General features: G+C 54.0%; 1 protein-coding gene across 2 annotated transcripts; it reads left to right on the forward strand.

Annotated features, from left to right (window-relative positions):
- The first annotated feature begins 3117 nt into the window (after nucleotides 1-3117).
- Agap2 (ArfGAP with GTPase domain, ankyrin repeat and PH domain 2) lies at nucleotides 3118-21387 on the forward strand. Of its 2 annotated transcripts, none has more exons than XM_048360758.1 (18): nucleotides 3118-3350; nucleotides 10303-10361; nucleotides 10919-11006; nucleotides 11706-11791; nucleotides 11935-12082; nucleotides 13576-13710; nucleotides 14065-14174; nucleotides 14828-14986; nucleotides 15139-15225; nucleotides 15326-15430; nucleotides 15850-16012; nucleotides 16175-16294; nucleotides 17033-17161; nucleotides 18293-18441; nucleotides 18550-18640; nucleotides 18775-18997; nucleotides 19145-19400; nucleotides 19757-20798. In XM_048360758.1, the coding sequence occupies exons 1-18, from the start codon at nucleotides 3191-3193 to the stop codon at nucleotides 19997-19999; spliced, it is 2511 nt and encodes an 836-aa protein (XP_048216715.1). In that variant the 5' UTR covers nucleotides 3118-3190; the 3' UTR covers nucleotides 20000-20798. The 2 variants fall into 2 exon arrangements, with proteins under 2 accessions (XP_048216715.1, XP_048216708.1); XM_048360751.1 differs by lacking the exon at nucleotides 3118-3350 and adding an exon at nucleotides 6736-8608 and having other exon boundaries at nucleotides 19757-21387.

Consider the following 21387-nt stretch of genomic DNA (forward strand, 5'->3'; position numbering starts at 1 on the left):
ATTGGCAAACGTTGTGGCTAATCCAGGACCCAGATGGCCTCGATGCCAATCAAACTGCATTACGTCACCGGCACGCCCCAGGCCCCGCCCCCGCCGTCCTCATTGGCTGAAACTTAAAACGGGAGGCAGGGTTTCCAGATATCCTCCCAGCAAGCAGAGACTAAACTTTAACCGCGGGGACTGGCGGCCGATCGTTCCGCGGTCAGAGTTGAGATCCAAGCAGTGGAAAAGGCTCTGGAGAAACAGGTGATCAGAGAGAAAAGAGGATCTTCGAGACCTGGGCGGAAGGGGCTCCGCCCCTCGAAGGCGGGACCTCCCCACCCCCACCTCGTTCCCCAGTCCTATGTTGACCTCATGGTGACGCCATGGTTTTATGTTATTGCATCACACCCCGGGAACTCTAGAGAAGCCAAATATTAAGCCATTGAGCGTGGCCACAAGGCCCCGGGTTGAGTATAGCAATACCCGGAAAATACCCACTTGTGTGTCTGTTATACGTTTCCCTCCTAATACCAAGACTTTCAAGTAAGCAACAGCCGCCTCAGCCCAGCACATGCCTGTTTGTGACAAAGCAACAGACACACCCTCGGCACCCTGATCCAGGGCTTGCAAAAAAATGACACAAAAGGATGTCTGGCTTGGGAATATATAGGAGATGAAGAATGAATCTCCACATTTCTACTTAGGAGGCAAAAGGATTGGCCAATAACTTTATTATAGCAGAAGTGCTTAGACACCCTGCCTTTTTCATGGGAGAAAGCGTGTTTACTGGGAACAACAACAACAAAAAGACAAATTTCCCATCAGTTCTACAGAATAACTTACGTGTGTGTGATTCTGTGGCTGCCTATGCAATGTTGTCCGATTGTTGGAATGAGGCTGCATGAATTCTTTTGATGTGTGTGTATGTGCTGGTACTCGGGGCCTGTTCCTTAGCATTTTGTCCAAAGCACTCTATCACTTAATCTACAGTTCCAATACTGGCTTTTGGGTGCTTAACTGGAGATAAGAGTCTCGCAGACTTTCTTGCTCAGATCTCAGCCTCCTCAGTACTAGGATTACAGATGTGAGCCACCAGTGCCCAGCATGAATTCTATGTTTGCCACATAATAGTTGTACAATCTTTAGCTAGGTATTTATATGGTGCCTATTTCTTCATCTATACAATGGTGATACATAATACAATTTCAACAACTTCTGGATTGTTGTAAAGATTAATTGTGGTAGCATAACTAAAATGCTTCATGTCTGGCAAAAGTAATAGTGTTAAACTATTATGGCTCCAGTCCTTTTACAGAGTCCAGTGAATAACTCCAACCTCAATTCTCTTATTTCCAAATTTATAGTCACAGTTATATTCTCCTGCTCTTCATAAATCACTATCAAGAAGATATGCAGAACTATTGGAGGGCCACAGGGTTTATGTTTTAAAGTAATTAGGCCAAAGTATCCTTAATTCTACCTTCATTCTAATTTACAACTTCAATTTGTAATGTATCCTCTTTTATTTCAGGCTTTGAGTCAAAGGCAGGACTATGGTATTAAGATGGCAAGTAGCTTCAGTGTGTGTGTGTGTGTGTGTTGTGCTTGTGCATGTATATGCAATCAAAACCAGGTGTCAGTAGTTCATGCTTGTATTTTAGCTACTCAGGAGGCTAAAAGGAGGCTCAAGATTTGAAGTCAGCCCAGCACACATATCTAAGAGGTTCTTATCTCTAATTAACCACCACAAAGCCAGAAGTAAATATGTGGCTCAAGTGGTAGAGTACCAGAGTTGAGCAAAAAGGGCTCTTAGTTCAAGCTCCAGTACTGGCATACACATGCAAACACACACACACACACACACACACACACACACACAAAATTAACCAAACCTGTAATCAAATTGAGTGCCTATAATCCTAACTATTCATGAGGCTGAGATCTGGAGGATTATGGTTTGAAGCCAGCTATGGCAGAAAAATTCACCTGACTCCACCTCCAAATTAATCAGCAAAACACAAGGCTGGAGATATAGGTCTGGTGACAGAGTACCAAGCCAGCAGGCATGAGGCCTCGAGTTCAAACCCCATATGGCAAAACAAAAATAAAATTTTAAAACCCTGTAACTAGAAGACCTGGATACATGTCCCTGTTTCATCTGAGACTTTTTTTTCTGAGCCTTTTTCCTTTTTTTTTTTTTCCTCCCCTAAGGTTTGAACTCAAGCCTGGGCATTGTCTTTGAGTTTTTGTTTTTCCTTATCAAGGCTAGTGCTCAAGCCTTGAACCACAGATCCACTTCTGGATTTTTGGTGATTAATAGAAGATATGAAATTCATGGACTTCCCTGCCCAGGCTATCTTGAATTATACTCAAATCTCAGTCTCCTGAGTAGGATTATAGGCAAGAGCTATTGGTGCCCAACTTCAGTTTCCTTTTCTGTATAATAATCTTATCCTTAGGGTTTGTCCTGAAGATAATAAATATATACATAAAAGTATGTTGTAAACTATTAAATGTTACACATGTTAATTATTATGAAAGCATTGAACAGAGCATAATTGTACATGGTTATGGGTTATTTCCCCCCTTTATAACTCATTGTCCCCATAAATAGTTGGCCTTTTTGGACAAGTGATAGCAGTGTGTAGCTAACTAAAGGAGAGTTACCACAAGATATAAATATGCAGGGCTCATTGGGATGTGCAGAGTAGCTGGTGAGTACAACTGTCCACTAGAAGGCATAACTATGAGGTGGCCAGCCAAGGGTGTGTGGATTCCTATTGAGTTTGCACATCACCAATTTGTAGATTCCCAAGAGTATGGGATTGCACCTGAGACCTGGCTGGTCACATTCTCCCAGAACCAACACCCATCTTAATTATCCACCTCCTACAGGTGGCCTTGCCCGGGAAGCACTTTAGGTTTCTCCCTCCACCTGGCTGGGAAATAATAGTAGGGGCTGGCTGGCAGGTCTGATGAGCCAACACTAGAGGGGGTGGGTGGTGCAGGAGGTAGTCTTGTCTCAGGCTGTGGGTTTGAAACTCATCAGTCAGGAAGTGAGTCCGACAGACGGAAGGGCAGAAGGGCGGGCAGGGGCGGGGAATTGTGGGGCTCCTCAGAAGGGGCCATCTGGAGTTTGGTGGCTGGTGGTGCCATGGGCTTCAGGGCCAGAGGTTGCTCTTAGTCTGGTAAGACAGGTCTGGGCAACATGCATGCCCAGAGGCAGCTGGCTGTAGCCACAGTGAGAGCAGAAGTCAGACGGCATGAGGTGACCAAGCAGGCTCTAAGCCACCTCAGGAAGCTGGCAGAGAGAGTGGGTGACCCTGATCTTCGAGAAAGCATCCAGCTCTCACTGGACAGCGTAAGAGGTAAGAGAAGTATCCTCACTAACTTGGATGCTTTGGGGATCAGGGGTATAGCAAGGCTGATTCTGTGGTCTACAATTTCTCATTTCACAAACAGTTACCTCCTAGTCCCCAAGATGGAGCTGGGACCCAAGGGAAGAATACATTTGGGGAGGATGGAAAAAAGACACGGGAGGTATCATTCTTCCTCTTCCCCAAGCCCTGACCTTCCGCCCACAAGCACAAAATACAGGTCACAACTGAGTTGACCTTCTTGGCAATCAAGAAGTGGGTAAGCATGGGGAAATTAGGCTGTGATAGAACCAGGGTAGACACAGTCCTGGCCTGGAAGTCCAGAACAGGAAGCAGTCTAGGGCAGGAGGTTCTGGGACTAGATAATATGTTCATTCCCAGGACCCACTAAGGATCAGTGACCTCTTTTTCTCCAGCTGTAGAGAAACCACACACACACACACACACACACACACACACACACACACACACACACACAGATGCACTATACAGTTATACAGTGAGTCAGCATCTCCCCCCCCCCCCCACGCACACAAACGCCATGCTCTGCAAGTCTGAAGTGCTTCTGAGTAGTCCCTAGGACATGGCTTGGTCTTCTCTCCTGCCCGTGCTCTTGTTCCTGTCTCCCTCCTCTCCTCCCCCCCACCCCTGCAAAGAAACACACCTTCCGCTCTACCTCCTTAGTGCCATTTGTGTATGCAATGACAACACAGGGAGGAAGTGCTGCCATGGCAACACCATCCGCCACATCCTCCTGCCCACCCCAGTCTTCAGTCCTGTGGTGGGGCCTGACAGGAACAGCTTCTCTCCATCTCCAAGGCCCACTACTGAGGAGCTGATACAACTAGATGTCATTTCCAGCTTGCACCATCTCCTTCACCTCTGAGGTAGCCAAGAACTTCTAGGCACAGACTTCTTTGCTCATGAAGATGTCTGGAAGAAACCCATTCTGCATCAAATCCTGATCCTATCAGCTACTTGAGTCCTCCTTTCCATTCTCAGCTGCTTCCCTGGGTGGGAGTGGAGTATCAAGGGACTATTCTTCCCATCAAGGATGCCTCCTGCTAGACTTGTCTCATGAGAGAGGCCACCAGAGCAGAACTTGGGGAAGGACTGTTTCATCTGAGTTCCTAGTAGGTCAATCTGATGCCCTTCCCATGCCACCCTCTTCCTATTCTCCTTTCCAAGACTAGTGTCCTCAGCTCCTGACCTACACTCTGACAGGAATTACACTTGATCGCTCCCCTGACAGCCTTTGTGTTTGGAAAGGCAGGCCTAGGATGAGGGACCCACTCAGAAGAACTCTAAGCCCCATCTTACCCTGTGGAGACAGATGGTGGGGGTAGGTAAAGGAGCTCCCCAAAACTTTAGAAAGAGAGTGAGAAGAGGTAGACATTAAGATGACTTCATGGTTTTGTCCTTGTTTTGAGAGGGATGCTAGAGATCCAACCCAGAGACTTGAGGGCATCCTGCAAGTTAATCAAATGTTTTACAACTGAGCTACAATCCCAACTGAAGTCTCTGACACTCTCTCTCTCTCTCTCTCTCTCTCTCTCTCTCTCTGTGTGTGTGTGTGTGTGTGAGAGAGAGAGAGAGAGAGAGAGAGAGAGAGAGAGAGAGAGAGAGAGAGTCCTGGGGCTTGAACACAGAGGGCCTGGGCTCTGTTCTTGAGCTTTTGTGTGTGTGTGTGCAGGCTAGTGCTCCGCCACTTGAGCCACAGCTCTGCTTCCAGATTTTTAATGGTTCACTGGAGATTAGAGTCTCACAGACTTTCTTTGCTTGCCCTGGCTGCCCTGGATGGTTGCTCAAGAGGCTAAATCTGAGGATCATGGTTCAAGGTTCTATTCCCATTAAACATCATGGAAAATTTGGCGGAGCCAACCACTGTCCGTGACCCCCTCCTTCATAAAACACTAGTGGAGGGTCTCCTGTCCTGGGGATGGTGTCATCCAGCTTCTACAGGGAATGGGAGAGAAGCTTCTGACCTTCAAGACCTAGGAAGGATTGGGTCCAGGACTTCCAAGAACGAAGGGCTCCCATATCTCATCCTCAGGGAGGCCCCCACCCTCACCCCCACCCTCACCCCCACCCTGCCCGAGCATGCCGCTGGCTCCTGCCTTCTGCCTCCAAGAGCCGCCCACGGCTGCACTTATTATAGTCTCGGCTGCGTCAGGGGGGTGGGACGTCAAATCAAGGGACCAGGGAGCCTCTCCAAATCCTGGGGAGGGGGTCTCCAAGGCTTCAGAGACCTCCTCCCTCTCAGTCCTTCCCACCTCCAAGAGGGCTTCAGCCTTTTTTCCTCTGCAGCCTACCTGCCAGTGCTTTACATCCTGGCTGGAGGACTGAGAGCCTTGAACTCCAAACCCCTAGAGGGGCCAGGGACACACAGTAAAGGTTGTCCATCCACTCTGTCTACCTCCTCTTTAACCTGCTAAAAGAGTCCACCCCGTAAACCTGTGGAGATGGAATGGAAACCCAAAAGAGGATGGCTCTAACTGCCTCAAGTAAGAGGGTTCTTGTATTTGGGGAGCAAAATTCCCCCATAGGTGGGTAACAAAGTGTGAGTATGGGTGCCTTCGCTAACCCAACAGCCCCCCTGGTTGGCCTCTCATCCACCCTTCACACTGAACCCTTTTCTCCATTTATCCCCGCTGCTTCTGAGGCACTCTTGGAGCTACGGTTGCCATGGAGACTAGATGCATTTTGGTATGGGGGGGGGTGACAATTCGTAGAGGTTTTTTTTTTTTTTTCTTCTCCCTACACCTTGAGCTGAGGCCTTTGATTTACTCAGCAGCCCAGGCTCAAGGCCCTCAGGTCTCCTCCAGAGTCCGTCGCCCCCGCCCCCCTTCCTATTCTGATAAGTTCCATGTTTATCCCCACCTCTGGGGAATACTTTGCAAGTTCATTTTGGGACAGTAGACTCAAGTCGGCCTGGTGAAAGTATTAAGTGAAGGGGTAGGGAGGCAAGAAGGAGCTAGGTGAAAGTGAACGCATCCAGCAATGGGTGGGGGAGAAGAGGGGGTCCTGGGAAAGAGATTTCAGAGTTTCCTCCTTTTCTACTAATGCTGCCCCCCCAAATTGGTAGTGACCCCTAATGTGCTCTGTCTCTTATGTCTGTCCAACCAATGGATTGGCTTTTACCTTTGTCCCCGAATGCCACACCCCACAGTCACGTTCTCTAATCTTGGGTGTGCAAAAGGAGGGGGCTGTCTAGGTTGTTGGAGGAGGTAAGTCCAAGTCCCAGGAAATCCAGCCCAGGATTTGGGAGGGAAATCCAGTCCTGGATTTTGCACCGCCCCAGCAAACAGCGGTGCTGGTGGAAAGGTGGGGGGGGGGGGGGAAAGATGGGGTGGGGGGACCCGGGGGCCGCCTCCTCCTCAATGTGAGGGGAGCGCCCGGACACAGCGCGCATCCGGACGGAGACGAGCCCGGGCAAGGCCCCCACCCCCGGACTCCTCGCCGGGATCTCACGCCCCTCCTCTCCCAGACCCCAGACCCTTGGGTTCCCACCCCCTCCCGCTCCCTCCTTCCTCCCCCGCCGCCTCCGGTATCTCCATCCATCCCCAGCATCCTCCCTGCGCCCCTGCGATTCCCCCCCTCCCGCTCAGCCAGCCCCAATTGCCTCCCACCTCCAAGACCCCCTCCCCGACCGCATCCGCGACCCCTGTTCCTTGAGTCCCCAGTCCCCACCCCTGCCTCCCCCGCACTGGTCCCCCTTTTGCCCCCTTTTCCTCCTTCTCCCTCATTTGCCCCCACTTCTGTCCTCCCCGCCCTCCTCCGCCCATCTCAGCGCCCCCACCCAGGCCGGGGTGCTCGGTCCGGCGCGCCTCCCTGGAACAGCACCAAGGTCCCGGGGCTCCAGGGGGGTGGGTGCGCAGGGCGGGGAGCATGGGGAGGGGGCGCCCCATGTGATGGGAGGGGGGCGCAGGCGGAGGCGGCGGAGGCGGAGGCGACAGCCGAGCCGGGCCGGGGGCTCCGAGGGCTGGGGGCAGGGAGCAGGGCGGCCCCATGGCAGGGCCCCCCTGAGGCAGTCCGGGGGAGCCCCCTCCCCTCCCCAGCTCGGGGGTCTTCGGGCCCCATGAGCCGGGGCGCGGGCGCGCTTCAGCGCCGGACAACGACCTACCTCATCTCGCTGACCCTCGTCAAGCTCGAGTCGGTGCCTCCGCCGCCGCCCTCCCCGTCTGCAGCCGCGGCCGGAGCACCCGGGGCCAGGGGCTCCGAGGCCGCCGATCCCGGCAGCCCCCGAGCTGCCGAGGAACCGGGCAAGAAGCGGCACGAGAGGCTCTTCCACCGGCAGGATGCGCTGTGGATCAGCACGAGCAGCGCGGGCGCGGGGGGCGCGGAGCCCCCCGCGCTGTCCCCGGCCGCCCTGTCCCCGGCTCCGGCAAGCCCGGCCCGGCCGGTCTCCCCGGCTCCCGGCCGCCGCCTTTCCCTCTGGGCCGCCCCTCCGGGACCCCCGCTCCCCGGGGGGCTGAGCCCCGACGCCAAACCCGGGGGCGGCCCCCCTTCCTCCCGGCGCCCTTTACTCAGCAGCCCGAGCTGGGGGGGCCCGGAGCCCGAAGGCCGGCCGAGCGGCGGTGTCCCGGGCTCGTCCTCCCCGCACCCGGGCACGGGCAGCCGGCGGCTCAAGGTGGCGCCTCCCCCGCCGGCTCCCAAGCCCTGCAAGACCGTGACCACTAGTGGAGCCAAAGCCGGCGCGGGCAAGGGCGCGGGAAGCCGCCTGTCATGGCCCGAGAGCGAGGGCAAGCCCAGGGTCAAGGGGTCAAAGAGCAGCGCTGGGACTGGAGCTTCGGCCGTGGCCGCCGCCGGGGGAGGAGGAGGCGCTGCGGCCGCCACCTCTGGTGGGGTCGGGGCTGGGGCTGGAGCCCGGGGAAAGCTGTCCCCGAGGAAAGGCAAGAGCAAGACCTTGGACAACAGTGACTTGCACCCGGGACCACCTGCCGGCTCGCCTCCTCCGCTGACCATCCCAGCAGCCCTGGCTCCTGCTTCAACGATCCCCACCACCTCCGCGCAGCCCCCCGGGCCTGCACCTCCGATCACGCTGGAGCCTCCAGCTCCTGGGCTGAAAAGGGGTCGGGAGGGGGGCCGAGCATCCACTCGTGACCGCAAGATGCTCAAGTTTATCAGCGGTATCTTCACTAAGAGCACAGGGGGGCCTCCCGGCCCCGGGCCCCTTCCCGGACCCCCAGGCTTGTCTTCCGGCAGCGGGTCCAGGGAGCTGCTGGGCGCGGAGCTCCGAGCCTCCCCTAGTGAGTGGGGTCAGGGACCGACAGCTGGGAGGGTGAGGGTATCTGAGATGTTCAGTCTGGGGGTTCGGGGAGCGACGTGCAGGTAACTAGGGGAGTTTTTCTTTTGGGTGGGCGGACAAGCCGGGTTCACTCCCCTAGGACTGGGGTAAAGGATTCGCGGTGAGTAGCTACACTGGCGCGACGTGAGAGATGGATGACTCGATTTTAGAGGGTTTCAGCGAGCTTTCTGGGAAAATAATGTCCTTGGTCAATGCCTGTAAGAAGAAAATGTATATGTGTGTGTATATTACTCCCAGAGAAACCCCAGACCCTACTTGTAGCCTCAGTTAGACTCTGGAAGCAGAAACACACACAGCTTTGACTGGTCTATGGGAACACTGAGGGAAGGGGGAGGGAGACGAGTGGAAGCCTCAGTTTCCCCATCCGAGCACTTGGGGCGGGCAGGCAGTGTGACGATGACCTTGCAGGCAGTTGCTCGCCAGGAACAGGTCCTCTCCGGGGTTGAGAGCAGGCTTTGCTGGTGTGTTCTGCGCGGTGAAGGTGGATGGGGCGGTCTGCGAGCGCGCGGGGGCTGGAACGTGCGGAAAATTGAACTGTGCACTGAGGGAGGGGGGCGCTGATAGGAAGCCTCACTTCCCCCACTACCCACCCCTGGCCCCACGGCAGCGGCATCGAAACCCGCCCGGGGCTGACCCTGGAGTGAGTCAGGGAGGTGGAGGGTGGGGGCGGAACTGCTGCAAAGCCAATTCTTACCCCAGGAGACTTGGGGTGGTGTTTCCCTCCCCCCCCTCCCCAAGCAGTGTCCTTTATTTTTTGAACTGGGAGAGATTAAGCGGGGAGACTGGGTTCAGGCTCACACTCCCCGGAGGGGAGGCGGGTCTGGAAGCGGGGGCGGCCCCCGGGGTTTGGCTTCTGAACGGGTGGGAGCAGATGGCTCCGGATCCCAGAGTTCCCGCCGCAGCTGCGGCGCCCCGGGAACGTCCGGCCAGTGTCAGGCGCGGGGGCTGGACCCGGCGGGCAGGAGCGTCCTCTCCTCCCCTCACCCCTGTTCTCCCTCCCCCCCCCCCCCCCGGGCCTGTGGCTTCTCATGGCCTTCCCTTCCCCGCGGTTCTATTGGAGGGTGCTTGTGGAGAGGCCGTGGGAGACCCAGGCACAGGGAAATCTAAGCTCTATCCCTTGCAATGCGGGGAGAGGGTCAAGGCCGCAGTGCCTGTTGACCTTGAGCCAAGGAGGGAAAGCCCTCACCTGAGGATCTCCTGTGAAATGGAGACTACAGAAGACCCACTCTCTTCCATGTCTCAGCACTTCCTGCAGAGATCAGTCCCGGGAAACTGCCTGACTGGGAGAAGCTCCTCTGTTTTCTTTGGGGTGGGGTGGGGAAGAGCTAGCTACAGGTCTTTTGGTCTGGGGCAGGGACCCACGTTTGGGGATCTGCTTTAAAAGAGATGCCAAATGAAGTATTTTTGTCTTGCTAGCTCTGTTGCTAAGCAACCACTGAGTGGTGGCAACAGCTGTGGGGAGAGCTGGCTGGGATGGGAGGACTGGGGACCACTATCAGACCTATCTGTTCTACAATGCCTCCCCAGACAGGCAGGGGTCTGGGAGTTAAGGGAGCCATAAGGAGAGGAGGGTGGCTGCAGGTCAGGAGTCCTGGTGGACCAGAGCCTCCCTTCTTACTTCCCCTCTCTTTGCAGAGGCTGTGGTGAATAGCCAGGAATGGACTTTGAGTCGTTCCATTCCTGAACTGCGCCTGGTAGGTAACCCAGGCCCCTGGCCTGCATGATGGGAAGGCTCATCTCATCCATTGCACTCTTAACCTGTTTTCTTCCCGCTCTTCTCTCTCTGTCCTCCTCCTCCCTTCCTCTCCCCCCTTCTTTCCCTCCCCCATGATCCTTTTCCAGTTCCAAGCTTCTCATTTCTGTCGTCTGTCCTTTTAGCCCTTCAGATTCTACCGGGTAAAACTTTCCAACCCGTCACTCACTGCCTAGGCTGGTGACAGCTTCTGTGTACACACACACACACACACACACACACACACACACACGGCTCATATGCTTCCTAAACAACACAGAAACTGGCACTGAATTGCTAACATTTCTCAGTTTGTGGTCCACTTCAAGCTTGGGGTCATCTCTTACACACTATGCCCTGTTTGTCCCAGATACCTCTTGTGACTGGCTAGAGGCCTTAGAGCCCCTCCTTGGGTGATTTGACACCACCAGTCCCTGTGGGTTCTCAGGTGTGTGTAAACCCAAGTATCTTGCCCCCCTCTTAATTCTCACTATCTCTGTTCCCCAACTTCCTCCTCAGGGTGTGCTGGGTGATGCCAGGAGTGGGAAGTCATCACTCATTCATCGATTCCTGACTGGTTCGTACCAGGTGCTGGAGAAGACTGAGAGTAAGTTCTCATGAGTATATTACATAGGGATGAGGGTCAAAGATCCAATGCCTGGGCAAATGTAAAGACTAAAGGGAGCCTGGCACTGGTGGTTCATGCTTTTAATCCTAGCTACTTAGGAGGCTGAGATCTGAGGAATGCGGTTCAAAGCCAGCCCGGGCAGAAAAGTCTGTGTGAGACTCTTATCTCCAATAAACCACTCAGAAAAACCAGAAGTGGCACTGTGACTCAAGTGGTAGTGTGCTAGCCTTGGACTGAAGAGATATCATCCAGGCCCAGTGTTCAAGCCCCAAGACCAACCAGAGAGAGAGAGAGAGAGACAGAGAGAGAGACAGAGAGAGAGAGACTCTAAAGGGAAGAATGGGATCATAACAGTTAAAATATAGAGAATGTGGAAAGGTTTGAAGAACTGGGACTTTGGATCTCTTACAGCTTTTTTATTTATTTTATTATTATTATTATCATTATTATTATTGCCAATCCTAGGCCTTGGACTCTGGGCCTGAGCACTGTCCCTGGCTTCTTTTTTCTCAAGGCTAGCACTCTGCCACTTGAGCCACAGTGCCACTTCTGGTCATTTTCTATATATGTGGTGCTTGGGAATTGAACCCAGGGCTTCATGTATACGAAGCAAGCACTCTTGCCACTAGGCCACATTCCCAGCCTCTTACAGGTTTTACTTGGAATTCTTCTCAATAGGTGAGCAGTACAAGAAAGAGATGTTGGTGGATGGACAGACTCATCTGGTGCTGATCCGAGAGGAGGCTGGGGCACCTGATGCCAAGGTGAGGGGTGGAAGTGGGGGGTGGGTAGGCTGGCTGGGCTCAGCACTGGATGAGGAAGAGCTCCCTGGATTCTCACGTCTCCCTCTGGGAGCATCCAGGAATGGATCTGTTTGACCCTCCATTTTCCCCTTCATCCCTCCAAGTTCTCAGGCTGGGCAGATGCTGTGATCTTTGTCTTCAGCCTGGAGGATGAGAACAGTTTCCAGGCTGTGAGCCGTCTCCATGGGCAGTTGAGCTCTCTTCGGGGAGAAGGAAGAGGAGGCCTGGCCCTGGCATTGGTGGGGACACAAGGTAAGGAAGCAGCTGATTTTAGGGAAGGCCTTAGGATGCCACCAGGGTACTGCCCGATCTGGGTGAGAACTTGGTAAAGTGTGGACATGGATGCCTAGATTCCATAACTCTCTAAAGGGAATCTGATTTCCAAGTAAGGGAGATTCATGAAGATAAACACAAGCCTCATAAGGTCTGAGAAGAGAAAAAGTCCCCCAGAGAGGAAAAGACAGCCGGAGTAGCTATTTCTGTGCCTCTTCTGAGATGTCTGTGTTCTTATACTTCCATTTCCTGACACCGCTGCCATGGGACACATTGAAAATTTCAAGTTCTAGTGTGGATAGTTTTTCTTAGTAGGTGCTGGTGGATAACACCTACATTCCTAGATACTAGGGAGGTGAGAATTGAGGATCGAGGTCCAAATCCAGCCCACAAAGGCAAGTCCATGAGACTCATCTCTAATTATCCATCAAAAATCTAGAAGTAGAGCTATGGCTCAAGAAGTAGAACACCAGCCTTGAGTGAAAAAGCTCAGAGACAGCACCCAGGCCCTGAGTTGAAGCCCTAGGACCAGCACAAAACAAAAAGGGGGTGGGGAGCTGGGATTATGGCCTAGTGGTAAGAGTGCTTGTCTTGCATGCCTGAAGCCCTGGGTTCGATTCCTCAGTACCATATACACAGAAAAAGCTAGAAGTGGCGCTGTTGCTAAAGTGGTAGAGCGCTAGCCTTGAGCAAAAGAAGCTCAGGGACAGTGCCCAGGCCCTGAGTTCAAGCCCCAGGACTGGCAAAAAAAAAAAGGAGGTGGGAAGAAAATGTTTCTCATTTCCTTCATTCTATAACTAGGTATGGCTAGGTTAGTCTCACACCTTTTTAAGAAAATTGTCTACCAAACCAGAGAAAATGCAAATGAAAATGCTGGAGAAAACCTCTTATTTATCAAAATAATGACTGAGGCTTATGAGTCTTCCAGACCAAGCCAGGGAGAGCTTTTCCTATGCCCACCTGTGTCCAGCTGGCAGGACTTGCTGTCTGAATGTTGATGCTGCAGGTGTGCACCTCCACCTGTTGCTTGCCTCCTGTTTTCTTACTGTTACCCATTGGCATTTAACTTCTTTTTTTCCTAGTTCACATGCCACATAGTCCCTCATTCAGTATCAATGAGCAGGGTAATTGTCACTTTTGAGACTCAGCCCTTGTCAGGAAGCTCAAACCCCATCAGGAAAGAAGCTCCTCTCTCTCTCTCTCACTCTCTCTCTCTCCCCCTCTCTCTCTCCCCCCTCCTTCTCCCCTCCCTCTCTCTCTGTCCCTCTTTCACACATACATATACCTGCACACACTCACAGTTTACCCAGTCTCCTTCCATGCAGGTTAGATGTGTGAGTTGGACCCAGAACCCAGAGGAGCGTATATACTTCCAGTGGGCTCAGCCTCAGCCTGGAGCACAAAGCAAAGGGAATCTTGAAAAGTAAGGAAAGGGCCCCTTGTTGAATCTTGCCGCTTTCCTGTCCCCTCAGACAGGATCAGTGCTTCCTCTCCTCGGGTGGTAGGCGATGCTCGTGCCAGGGCGCTGTGCACAGACATGAAACGATGCAGTTACTATGAGACGTGTGCAACCTATGGGCTCAATGTAGATCGGGTCTTCCAGGAGGGTGAGTGCGGTGATCTGCTGCATCTGTGGGGAATCAGGGAGCTAGGGGGCCGGGATATTCTAGAGGCCAGGTATTCAGCCCTCTCTGTTTTCCAGTGGCTGGGAAATTAGCCTCTGTGAGAATGAGGAAAGATGGGAAAAAGTTTGTTTAATAATCCTACATTTGCTGGGCTCCAGAAGCTCAATGGGTGGCATGGCAACAGGGTGGTATGGGGCCACAGGTGGCATAGATGCAACAGGAACAAGAAAGTTGGGGGCTACGCTATCTTTTGGGGGATTTCTTTTAACATAGAATGGAAGAATGGTCTTGGGTAACTGCCCTGCTCATTCCTCTTCTCTCTTCCTCTTTCTTCAGTGGCCCAGAAGGTGGTGACTTTGCGCAAACAGCAGCAGCTCCTGGCTGCCTGCAAGTCCCTGCCTAGCTCCCCAAGCCATTCTGCTGCCTCTACTCCTGTAGCTGGGCAGGTGAGTTGGGATGTGAGAGTCAATGGACAAGGGGCAAAGAGGTTGGGGGACCCCAAGACTGATAGAGCATACAGAAGGAGGTTGATAGAAGGAGAAGTCAAGTGGAAATGACAGTGATAATATTATTAGAAAATGCTTTGGAGCTGGGCTTTGGTAACTCTCACTTGTAATCCTAGCTACTCAGAAAACAGATATGAGGATCATGGTTTGAAGCCAGCCTGGGTAGGAAAAGTCTGTGTGTGATACTTTTACCTCCAATTAACTAGCAAAAAATCTGGAAATGGAGCTGTGGCTCAAGTGGTAAAGTGCTAGCCTTGAACACAAAAAGCTCAGGGGCAGTGCCCAGGGCCTGAGTTCAAGCCTTTGTACTGGCACATACGCACAAAAATGCATTGGGTTGGAAATCAGTTAGGTTTGAAACACTATTTGCAATGTCCTTAAGCAACTTAAGGACCTCTACCTAGGTCATCTGGAATATTATAAGGTATAATACATGTAAAGTCAACCTCTGCAAAAGGTTGACTTAAACAATACTATTAAAGATTTTTTTATTACTGATATAGTCAATAATGGTGAGATCAAGAAATGGCTGTATTGAATCTTGGTGAAGGAAGGGGCAGCACAGGCCTTCTGACTCTTCTATATATCTGCAGGCTAGCAATGGGGGCCACACTAGCGACTACTCTTCTTCTCTTCCATCCTCCCCCAATGTTGGCCACCGGGAGCTCCGTGCTGAGGCAGTGGCAGTGGCTGGATTGAGCACTCCAGGATCTCTGCACCGGGCAGCCAAGCGCAGGACCAGCCTTTTTGCGGTACTGGATATGCGGACCACCTTCCTGATCCTCTGTTACTTGCCCATCATCCCTACTACCTAGGCCCCTCTGTAGGGCTCTTCTTCATTTGTCTTCCCTGTCCTTCCATCAGTGCATCCTTCTATCCATCCTGATTCCAATAACCATTCCAGAATCGTCGGGGGAGTGACTCAGAGAAGCGGAGCCTGGACAGTCGGGGAGAGACAACAGGAAGTGGGCGAGCCATCCCCATCAAACAAGTGAGTGGTGGGGGTAGGGGGTAGGGGTGGGGTGGAGGAAGGGTGGGGTGGCTGGTCTTAGTTGGCTTTGTTCCCCTATACACATCTTTCTGTACTCCAGAGCTTCCTATTAAAGAGAAGTGGCAATTCCTTGAATAAAGAATGGAAGAAGAAATACGTGACCCTGTCCAGTAATGGCTTCCTACTCTACCATCCCAGCATTAACGTGAGTGGCAGAGAGTGGGCCACAGGGCCAGCCTTGAATGTCTTTGAGCTCTGCCTCTCTGTGTCTCTGACAAGCATTCATATCCTTTCTGGGAAGCTCTAAACCTGTTCTTTTTAGTCAGCATGTTCAGAGCCCACCGTCTCTCCATACTAGTGATGGGAAGGTAAATTCACTTCCCAGGAACCTAGAGTCTAGTGGGAGAGCACTCAGGAAGGCCCTGTCCTTAGCCTGCCATTATGGGAATGCTTTCTGGAGGAGGAAATGCCAAACTAACTCTAATGGCCCATCTCTTAGGGCCTATCCCCTAGAATTTCATCCCAGCCTAATCAGCTATTATGGCCTCACCTCCCCCACCCCCACTTTCCAGCACCACCCAAGACTCAGACCTTCCCTATACTCTCAACTCCATCCTCCTTCAGGATTACATCCATAGTACCCATGGCAAGGAGATGGACTTGCTACGAACGACGGTCAAAGTCCCAGGCAAAAGACCCCCAAGAGCCATCTCTGCTTTTGGCCCCTCAGCCAGCATCAATGGGCTGGTCAAGGACATGAGCACTGTCCAGATGGGTGAAGGCCCTGGTAAGTGAGTGGGCCTATGACAAAGGGGTAGGAGGTGCTAGGAGAAAAGGGAGGACTAGGAGGGAAGTGGGATTTGGCAATTGATAAGTGGGAGGGTGGGTGATAAAGAAATACCATATAAGGAAGAGGACTGGGAGACAGAGAAGTTCATCTCTTTCTCAGAAGCCACTACTCCCATGCCAAGCCCCAGTCCCAGCCCCAGTTCCCTGCAGCCACCACCAGACCAGACATCCAAGCACCTGCTGAAGCCAGACCGGAATTTGGCCCGAGCCCTCAGCACTGGTTAGTGGGACCACCCTCCATCCACTGTCTTCCAGATCCAAGTGGGGATGTGGGTGGAAAGTGAAATCAGGGTGGAGGCTTGGAGCTGGAATGAATACATGACTGAACACATGGAGCGTCTGCTGGGTGCCTGGCACCAGGCTCACACATCATGTCTATCAAGGCAGTTACCACAAACAGGTTCTATAGAGCCAAGCTGCCTGTGCCCAAATGCTGGCTGCCACATGGGCAAGTTCCTTGACCTCTCATGCCTTAGTTCCTCATGTGTAAGATAATAGTTTCATGTGAGATAATAGTTTCTACCGCAGAGGGTTTTTTTTTCAAGGCTTAAACAGAGAACATTATATAGCATATAGTCAGTTATTCGTATTTGGAATGCTTGGAAATACAAAGAGGCCAATTAAACAGATTCATAGAGACTCAGATCTGTAGATACAATTTAAATATCAAGTAACATTATAACACATGTTCTTACAACAGCCTCGTTAGATCAAGATTATTATCATTTTAGGGATGAAGAAACTGAGACTCAGATTAAGTGGCTTGTTCAAGGGCCCAAGGCCAGGATTGGAGTAGAGATCTGATTCTAAGCCACTCATCTGCCCATGGTAACCCACTGGAGAAACAAAACTAGGGACTGACAAATGCCAAAGTTAGTTCAGGGGAGGAGATAGGTTATGAAGAAATCAGGAAATCTGTGGACCCGGCAACTGAGGCAGTTGTGTCCCCCTTCCTAAGACTGTACCCCATCTGGAGACCTGAGCCCCCTGAGTCGGGAACCCCCTCCTTCTCCCATGGTGAAGAAGCAGAGGAGGAAAAAATTGACAACACCATCCAAGACTGAAGGCTCAGCTGTGCAGGCTGAAGGTAAGGCTCTGGTGGGCAGTCCCATTTCCATTCTGGACCCTCACATCTCTAACCTAGCACCTGCAGCTGGAGGCCAAGTGCCTGAGCTCAGTGCTTGACCATCACCACTGCACAGAATTTAACGGGGAAGTGGATGGACACCCCCACGCCCTGTCTTTCCCCTGTTCCCCAGCCAGTGCATTTCCCCCAAGAATCTCCAGCCCCTATTCTTGATGACACTCTCATTCCTTCTCCTAGGGATTCTAGCTCTTGTTCCTGCCCTCAGCTTAACTTATGATCCCCATCCCGTACTACCCTGACCACAGTTCCTGAACTCAAGTGTCCCCATCTGCTCCCCAGCTCCTGGACTCTGGCCACGCTGTTCTCAATAACTTACAGTGATCACCAAACTCCTGCACCAACCCTTGACCATAGTGATCCCATTACTTTTCCCCAGGACCTTCTCCTGAGCCCCAGGGCCCCTCTCCTCCTAGCCTGCGGCCCAGCTTCTGCCCCCTTTTCCCATGTTCACTCAGCTCCTGACTCTCCCTACCCCTGCAGAGACCCAGTTCCTCTCTGGTCATGACACTTGTCCCCAGTGCCCCTGCTCTCTGCTGGGTGCTCAAACTCGGGTTCTAGACCTGCCTACTCTCATGGCTCTTGGCTTCTGCTCCACTCTGCTCTGGGGCCACTGACTTTAGTTCTGCTTTCTCTCCCCATCTGTCTGTCCTGCTTTGTCTCTGGCACTCTCTCCTACTGTCTCTCTCCATCTCTCCATATGCCTCTCTCTTCCTCCTTTCTCGGTATCTCTTTCTCTGTTCTGCTCTCCATTCTATCTCTATCTCCTTCGCTTCGGGAAACCAGCCAAGCGCAAAATGTGGAAACTAAAATCCTTTGGTAGTTTAAGAAATATTTATAAAGCAGGTAACAAGTGGGGAGCCTGGAGGGGCGCTCAGCTTGGGTGCAGAGGGGTGGGGGTGCCTCTGCCTCTCCCTGCATGCGCTGGGGCTTCCTGCTTTTCCCTGCCCTCTGCTTCTCCTTTCCCCCACTGCCCCACTCCCAGGGGCTGGGACAGATATCAGGGAGGAAGGGTTTGGGAAGGCCCCAGACTGAACTCTGTTCCTCATGGTACTCGTCCATCCCCCTACCCAGAGGAAAACTTTGAGTTCCTGATTGTATCCAGCACTGGTCAGACATGGCACTTTGAGGCAGCCAGCTTTGAAGAGCGGGATGCCTGGGTCCAAGCCATCGAGAGTCAGATCCTAGCCAGTTTGCAGTGTTGTGAGAGCAGCAAGGTCAAGGTAATGGTTTGGGGCTGGGAGGAGAGCAAGGGTGTTGGAAAAGATGAGAGGTGGAGAGAGATGCCACTCTGAGTCAATGCTAACTAACTTGCACTCCTTGTTCTGCAGCTGCGCACAGACAGCCAGAGCGAAGCTGTGGCCATCCAGGCAATCCGGAACGCCAAGGGAAACTCCATCTGCGTGGACTGTGGGGCCCCCAGTGAGTGCCGTGGCACAGTGGAGGGGCATGGGAGGGAATACCGGGCTAGGGAGTGTGGATCTCTGAACTCAGGGAATCCTGGGGTGTCATTCCATGCTGCCCAATTGGAGCCTACCTCTACACTCTGTCCCCAGACCCCACGTGGGCCAGCTTGAACCTGGGTGCACTGATCTGCATCGAGTGTTCCGGCATCCACCGGAACCTGGGCACACACCTGTCCCGCGTTCGCTCGCTGGATTTGGATGACTGGCCGCGGGAGCTGACCCTGGTGCTGACCGCCATTGGGAACGACACCGCCAACCGCGTCTGGGAGAGCGACACTCGGGGTCGTGCCAAGCCCACGCGGGACTCTTCGCGGTAAGCATAAAAGGAGTGGTGCACAAGACCTATGCTACCTCCCCCTGAGATAATCCCCTGTGCTCCGGCAGGTCCCCTGGGGCAAAGAGGGCAGAAATCCTGGCTAAAGGTGCCTAGAACTCTTTCCGTTGATCCCGGGTATTGCAGGGAGGAGCGTGAGTCGTGGATTCGCGCCAAGTACGAGCAGCTGCTCTTCCTGGCGCCGCTGGGCACGACCGAGGAGCCGCTGGGCCGCCAGCTGTGGGCCGCGGTGCAGGCCCAGGATGTGGCCGCCGTTCTCCTGCTTCTGGCCCACGCGCGACACGGGCCGCTGGACACCAGCGTAGAGGACCCGCAGCTCCGCTCCCCACTTCACCTGGCTGCGGAGCTCGCCCACGTTGTCATCACGCAACTGCTGTTGTGGGTGAGTGTAAAGGAGGGAAGCCTCTAAGAAAACAAAACAACAAAAAGCCTGGTAGCCGGGCTGTTTGGCTCTCGCCTCTAATCCTAGCTACTCAGGAGGCTGAGATCTGGGGATCGGGATTCGAAGCCAGCCGGGGCAGGAAAGTCCGTGAGACTCTTATCTCCAATTAACTACTCAGAAAAAGCCAGAAGTGGCGCTGTGGCTCAAGTGGTAGAGCACTCTCCTTGAGCCAAAGAAGCTCGGGGACAGCGCCCAGGCGCCAGGATCAGCACACAAACGAGGGAGGGGGGTACGGATGGGGTTCCCTTCGGGGACCCGCAGTCACCAGGCTCTTTCTGCTCCCCCCCCCCCCCCAGTACGGCGCGGACGTAGCGGCCCGCGACGCGCAGGGCCGCACGGCGTTGTTCTACGCCCGTCAGGCTGGAAGCCAGCTGTGCGCAGACATCCTCCTCCAGCACGGCTGCCCGGGCGAGGGCGGCAGCGCAGCCACCACGCCCAGCGCCGCCACCACGCCCAGCATGACCGCCACGCCCAGCCCCCGGCGCCGGAGCAGCGCCGCTAGCATGGGCCGCGCCGATGCCCCGGTAGCGCTGGTATAGTTGCCCAGCAGCGGGAGAGACACCCCACCCCACCACCCCCAGGCGAGCCGGGCACGACCACACCGGGTGGACCGTTGGACAGATGCACCCACTCACCTCTCCAACCCGCACCCCGCCCCACGGGAGCACTTCCTTACCCCCACCGAGGGCACAGCCCCCACGCCTCCCAGAAGACACAAACTCACCTTCCTCTCCCCAACGAGGCATGGAGACCCTTTCCCCCCACAGCTCAACACACCCCCTTCTCCACTGTTTCCATTCTGGGTCAACCCGCGCGGTGTTTGCAGGAGGGGATGCTCGGGTTGCGCGCGCGCGCAGCGCAGGCTCCTGGGCGCTTGGACATGCCCATTCGCGCCCCCTAGAGGTGGGAAACGACCCAGTCCTGCCGGCCTGCGCTGAACAATCCCTGATGGCGGGAGCCCAAACCCAGGCTGGCTCCTGGGGCGACGCCACGCCATAGGGAGGGGTTAGTACGTGAAGGGCTAGCCCTGGGACTTGGGACCAATACTGGGACTCCCGTCCTTTCTATGCTGATCTCACTGCCCAGTGAAGGGGGAGGAAGGGCAGCGAGGGGCAGGACCCCTGCTGCCCACAGATGTGTGTGTGGGTGGGTCCCCAACCCTTTCCGTGAAAGGGACCATGAGGAGTGGAAATTAGGATGTCCCCCTACACCTACCTATAGATGGAAGCGAAAGGGCCAGGGGGAGCCAAGAGCCCGGGTCCCTCCCCTACTTTCTTAGGAGGGAGAAGGAATGGAGCCTGAGGGGTCTGGAGAAGGGCCTTGTAATTTATTGCTTTGTTCCCCAACATGGGGGTGGGGTGGGGTAGGGGCGTGGGGAGGGCTTTTTGGGGTAGGGGAAGCCAAGGGTGGGTAAGGGGTGGGTTGGGGCGGGGTGCTCTCTTGGGTTGTGAGTGTCTGTGACCGTGACTGCGTACCTGTGACTGTGCAGCGCCCATGGTGATCTAGGGGTTGGGGGCACCCCTACAGTGGGACCCCTCCCCCATTATTCTTTCTGTCCAGCCCCTCCCTCCCACTGGAGCAGCTCCAGACCCGTTCCTCAATCCCATCCTCCCAGCCAGGGCTGAGAGGATGTGTGTTGGCTGCTATGGTTTCCAGTTCTCCCCCATTCCCCCCGCCCCCAAAGGGGGAGGTAGGGTGGACTTGCCTGGCCCAGCCCTGCTTCCCTCAATCAACCTGGCCCTCGGGCTGTCTGTGTCAGTGGTTTCCCGTGGTTTTTTTTTCCCTCCTGGCTAAAATATTTTGCAAAAGATCAGGTAATGGGGAGGGGAGTGGAGTGGGGATGAGGGGGGATGCCTCCCTCATCTCCTCCTGGGAAGCAGGTGGTGTGAATCTTCAACAGCAATTAAAGAGGAAGTGATTTTGTCTA

This window comes from Perognathus longimembris, chromosome 1, assembly GCF_023159225.1.
Source record: "Perognathus longimembris pacificus isolate PPM17 chromosome 1, ASM2315922v1, whole genome shotgun sequence".
Lineage (NCBI taxonomy): Eukaryota > Metazoa > Chordata > Mammalia > Rodentia > Heteromyidae > Perognathus > Perognathus longimembris.

Excerpts from the sequence above, each read along its gene's own strand:
- Agap2 (XM_048360751.1), top strand. The coding sequence starts at position 7,438 with ATGAGCCGGGGCGCGGGCGCGCTTCAGCGCCGGACAACGACCTACCTC. Across the intron at positions 15,226-15,325 it reads GAGCCATCCCCATCAAACAA|AGCTTCCTATTAAAGAGAAG; the intron begins GTGAGTGGTGGG and ends TCTGTACTCCAG. Across the intron at positions 15,431-15,849 it reads TCTACCATCCCAGCATTAAC|GATTACATCCATAGTACCCA; the intron begins GTGAGTGGCAGA and ends ATCCTCCTTCAG.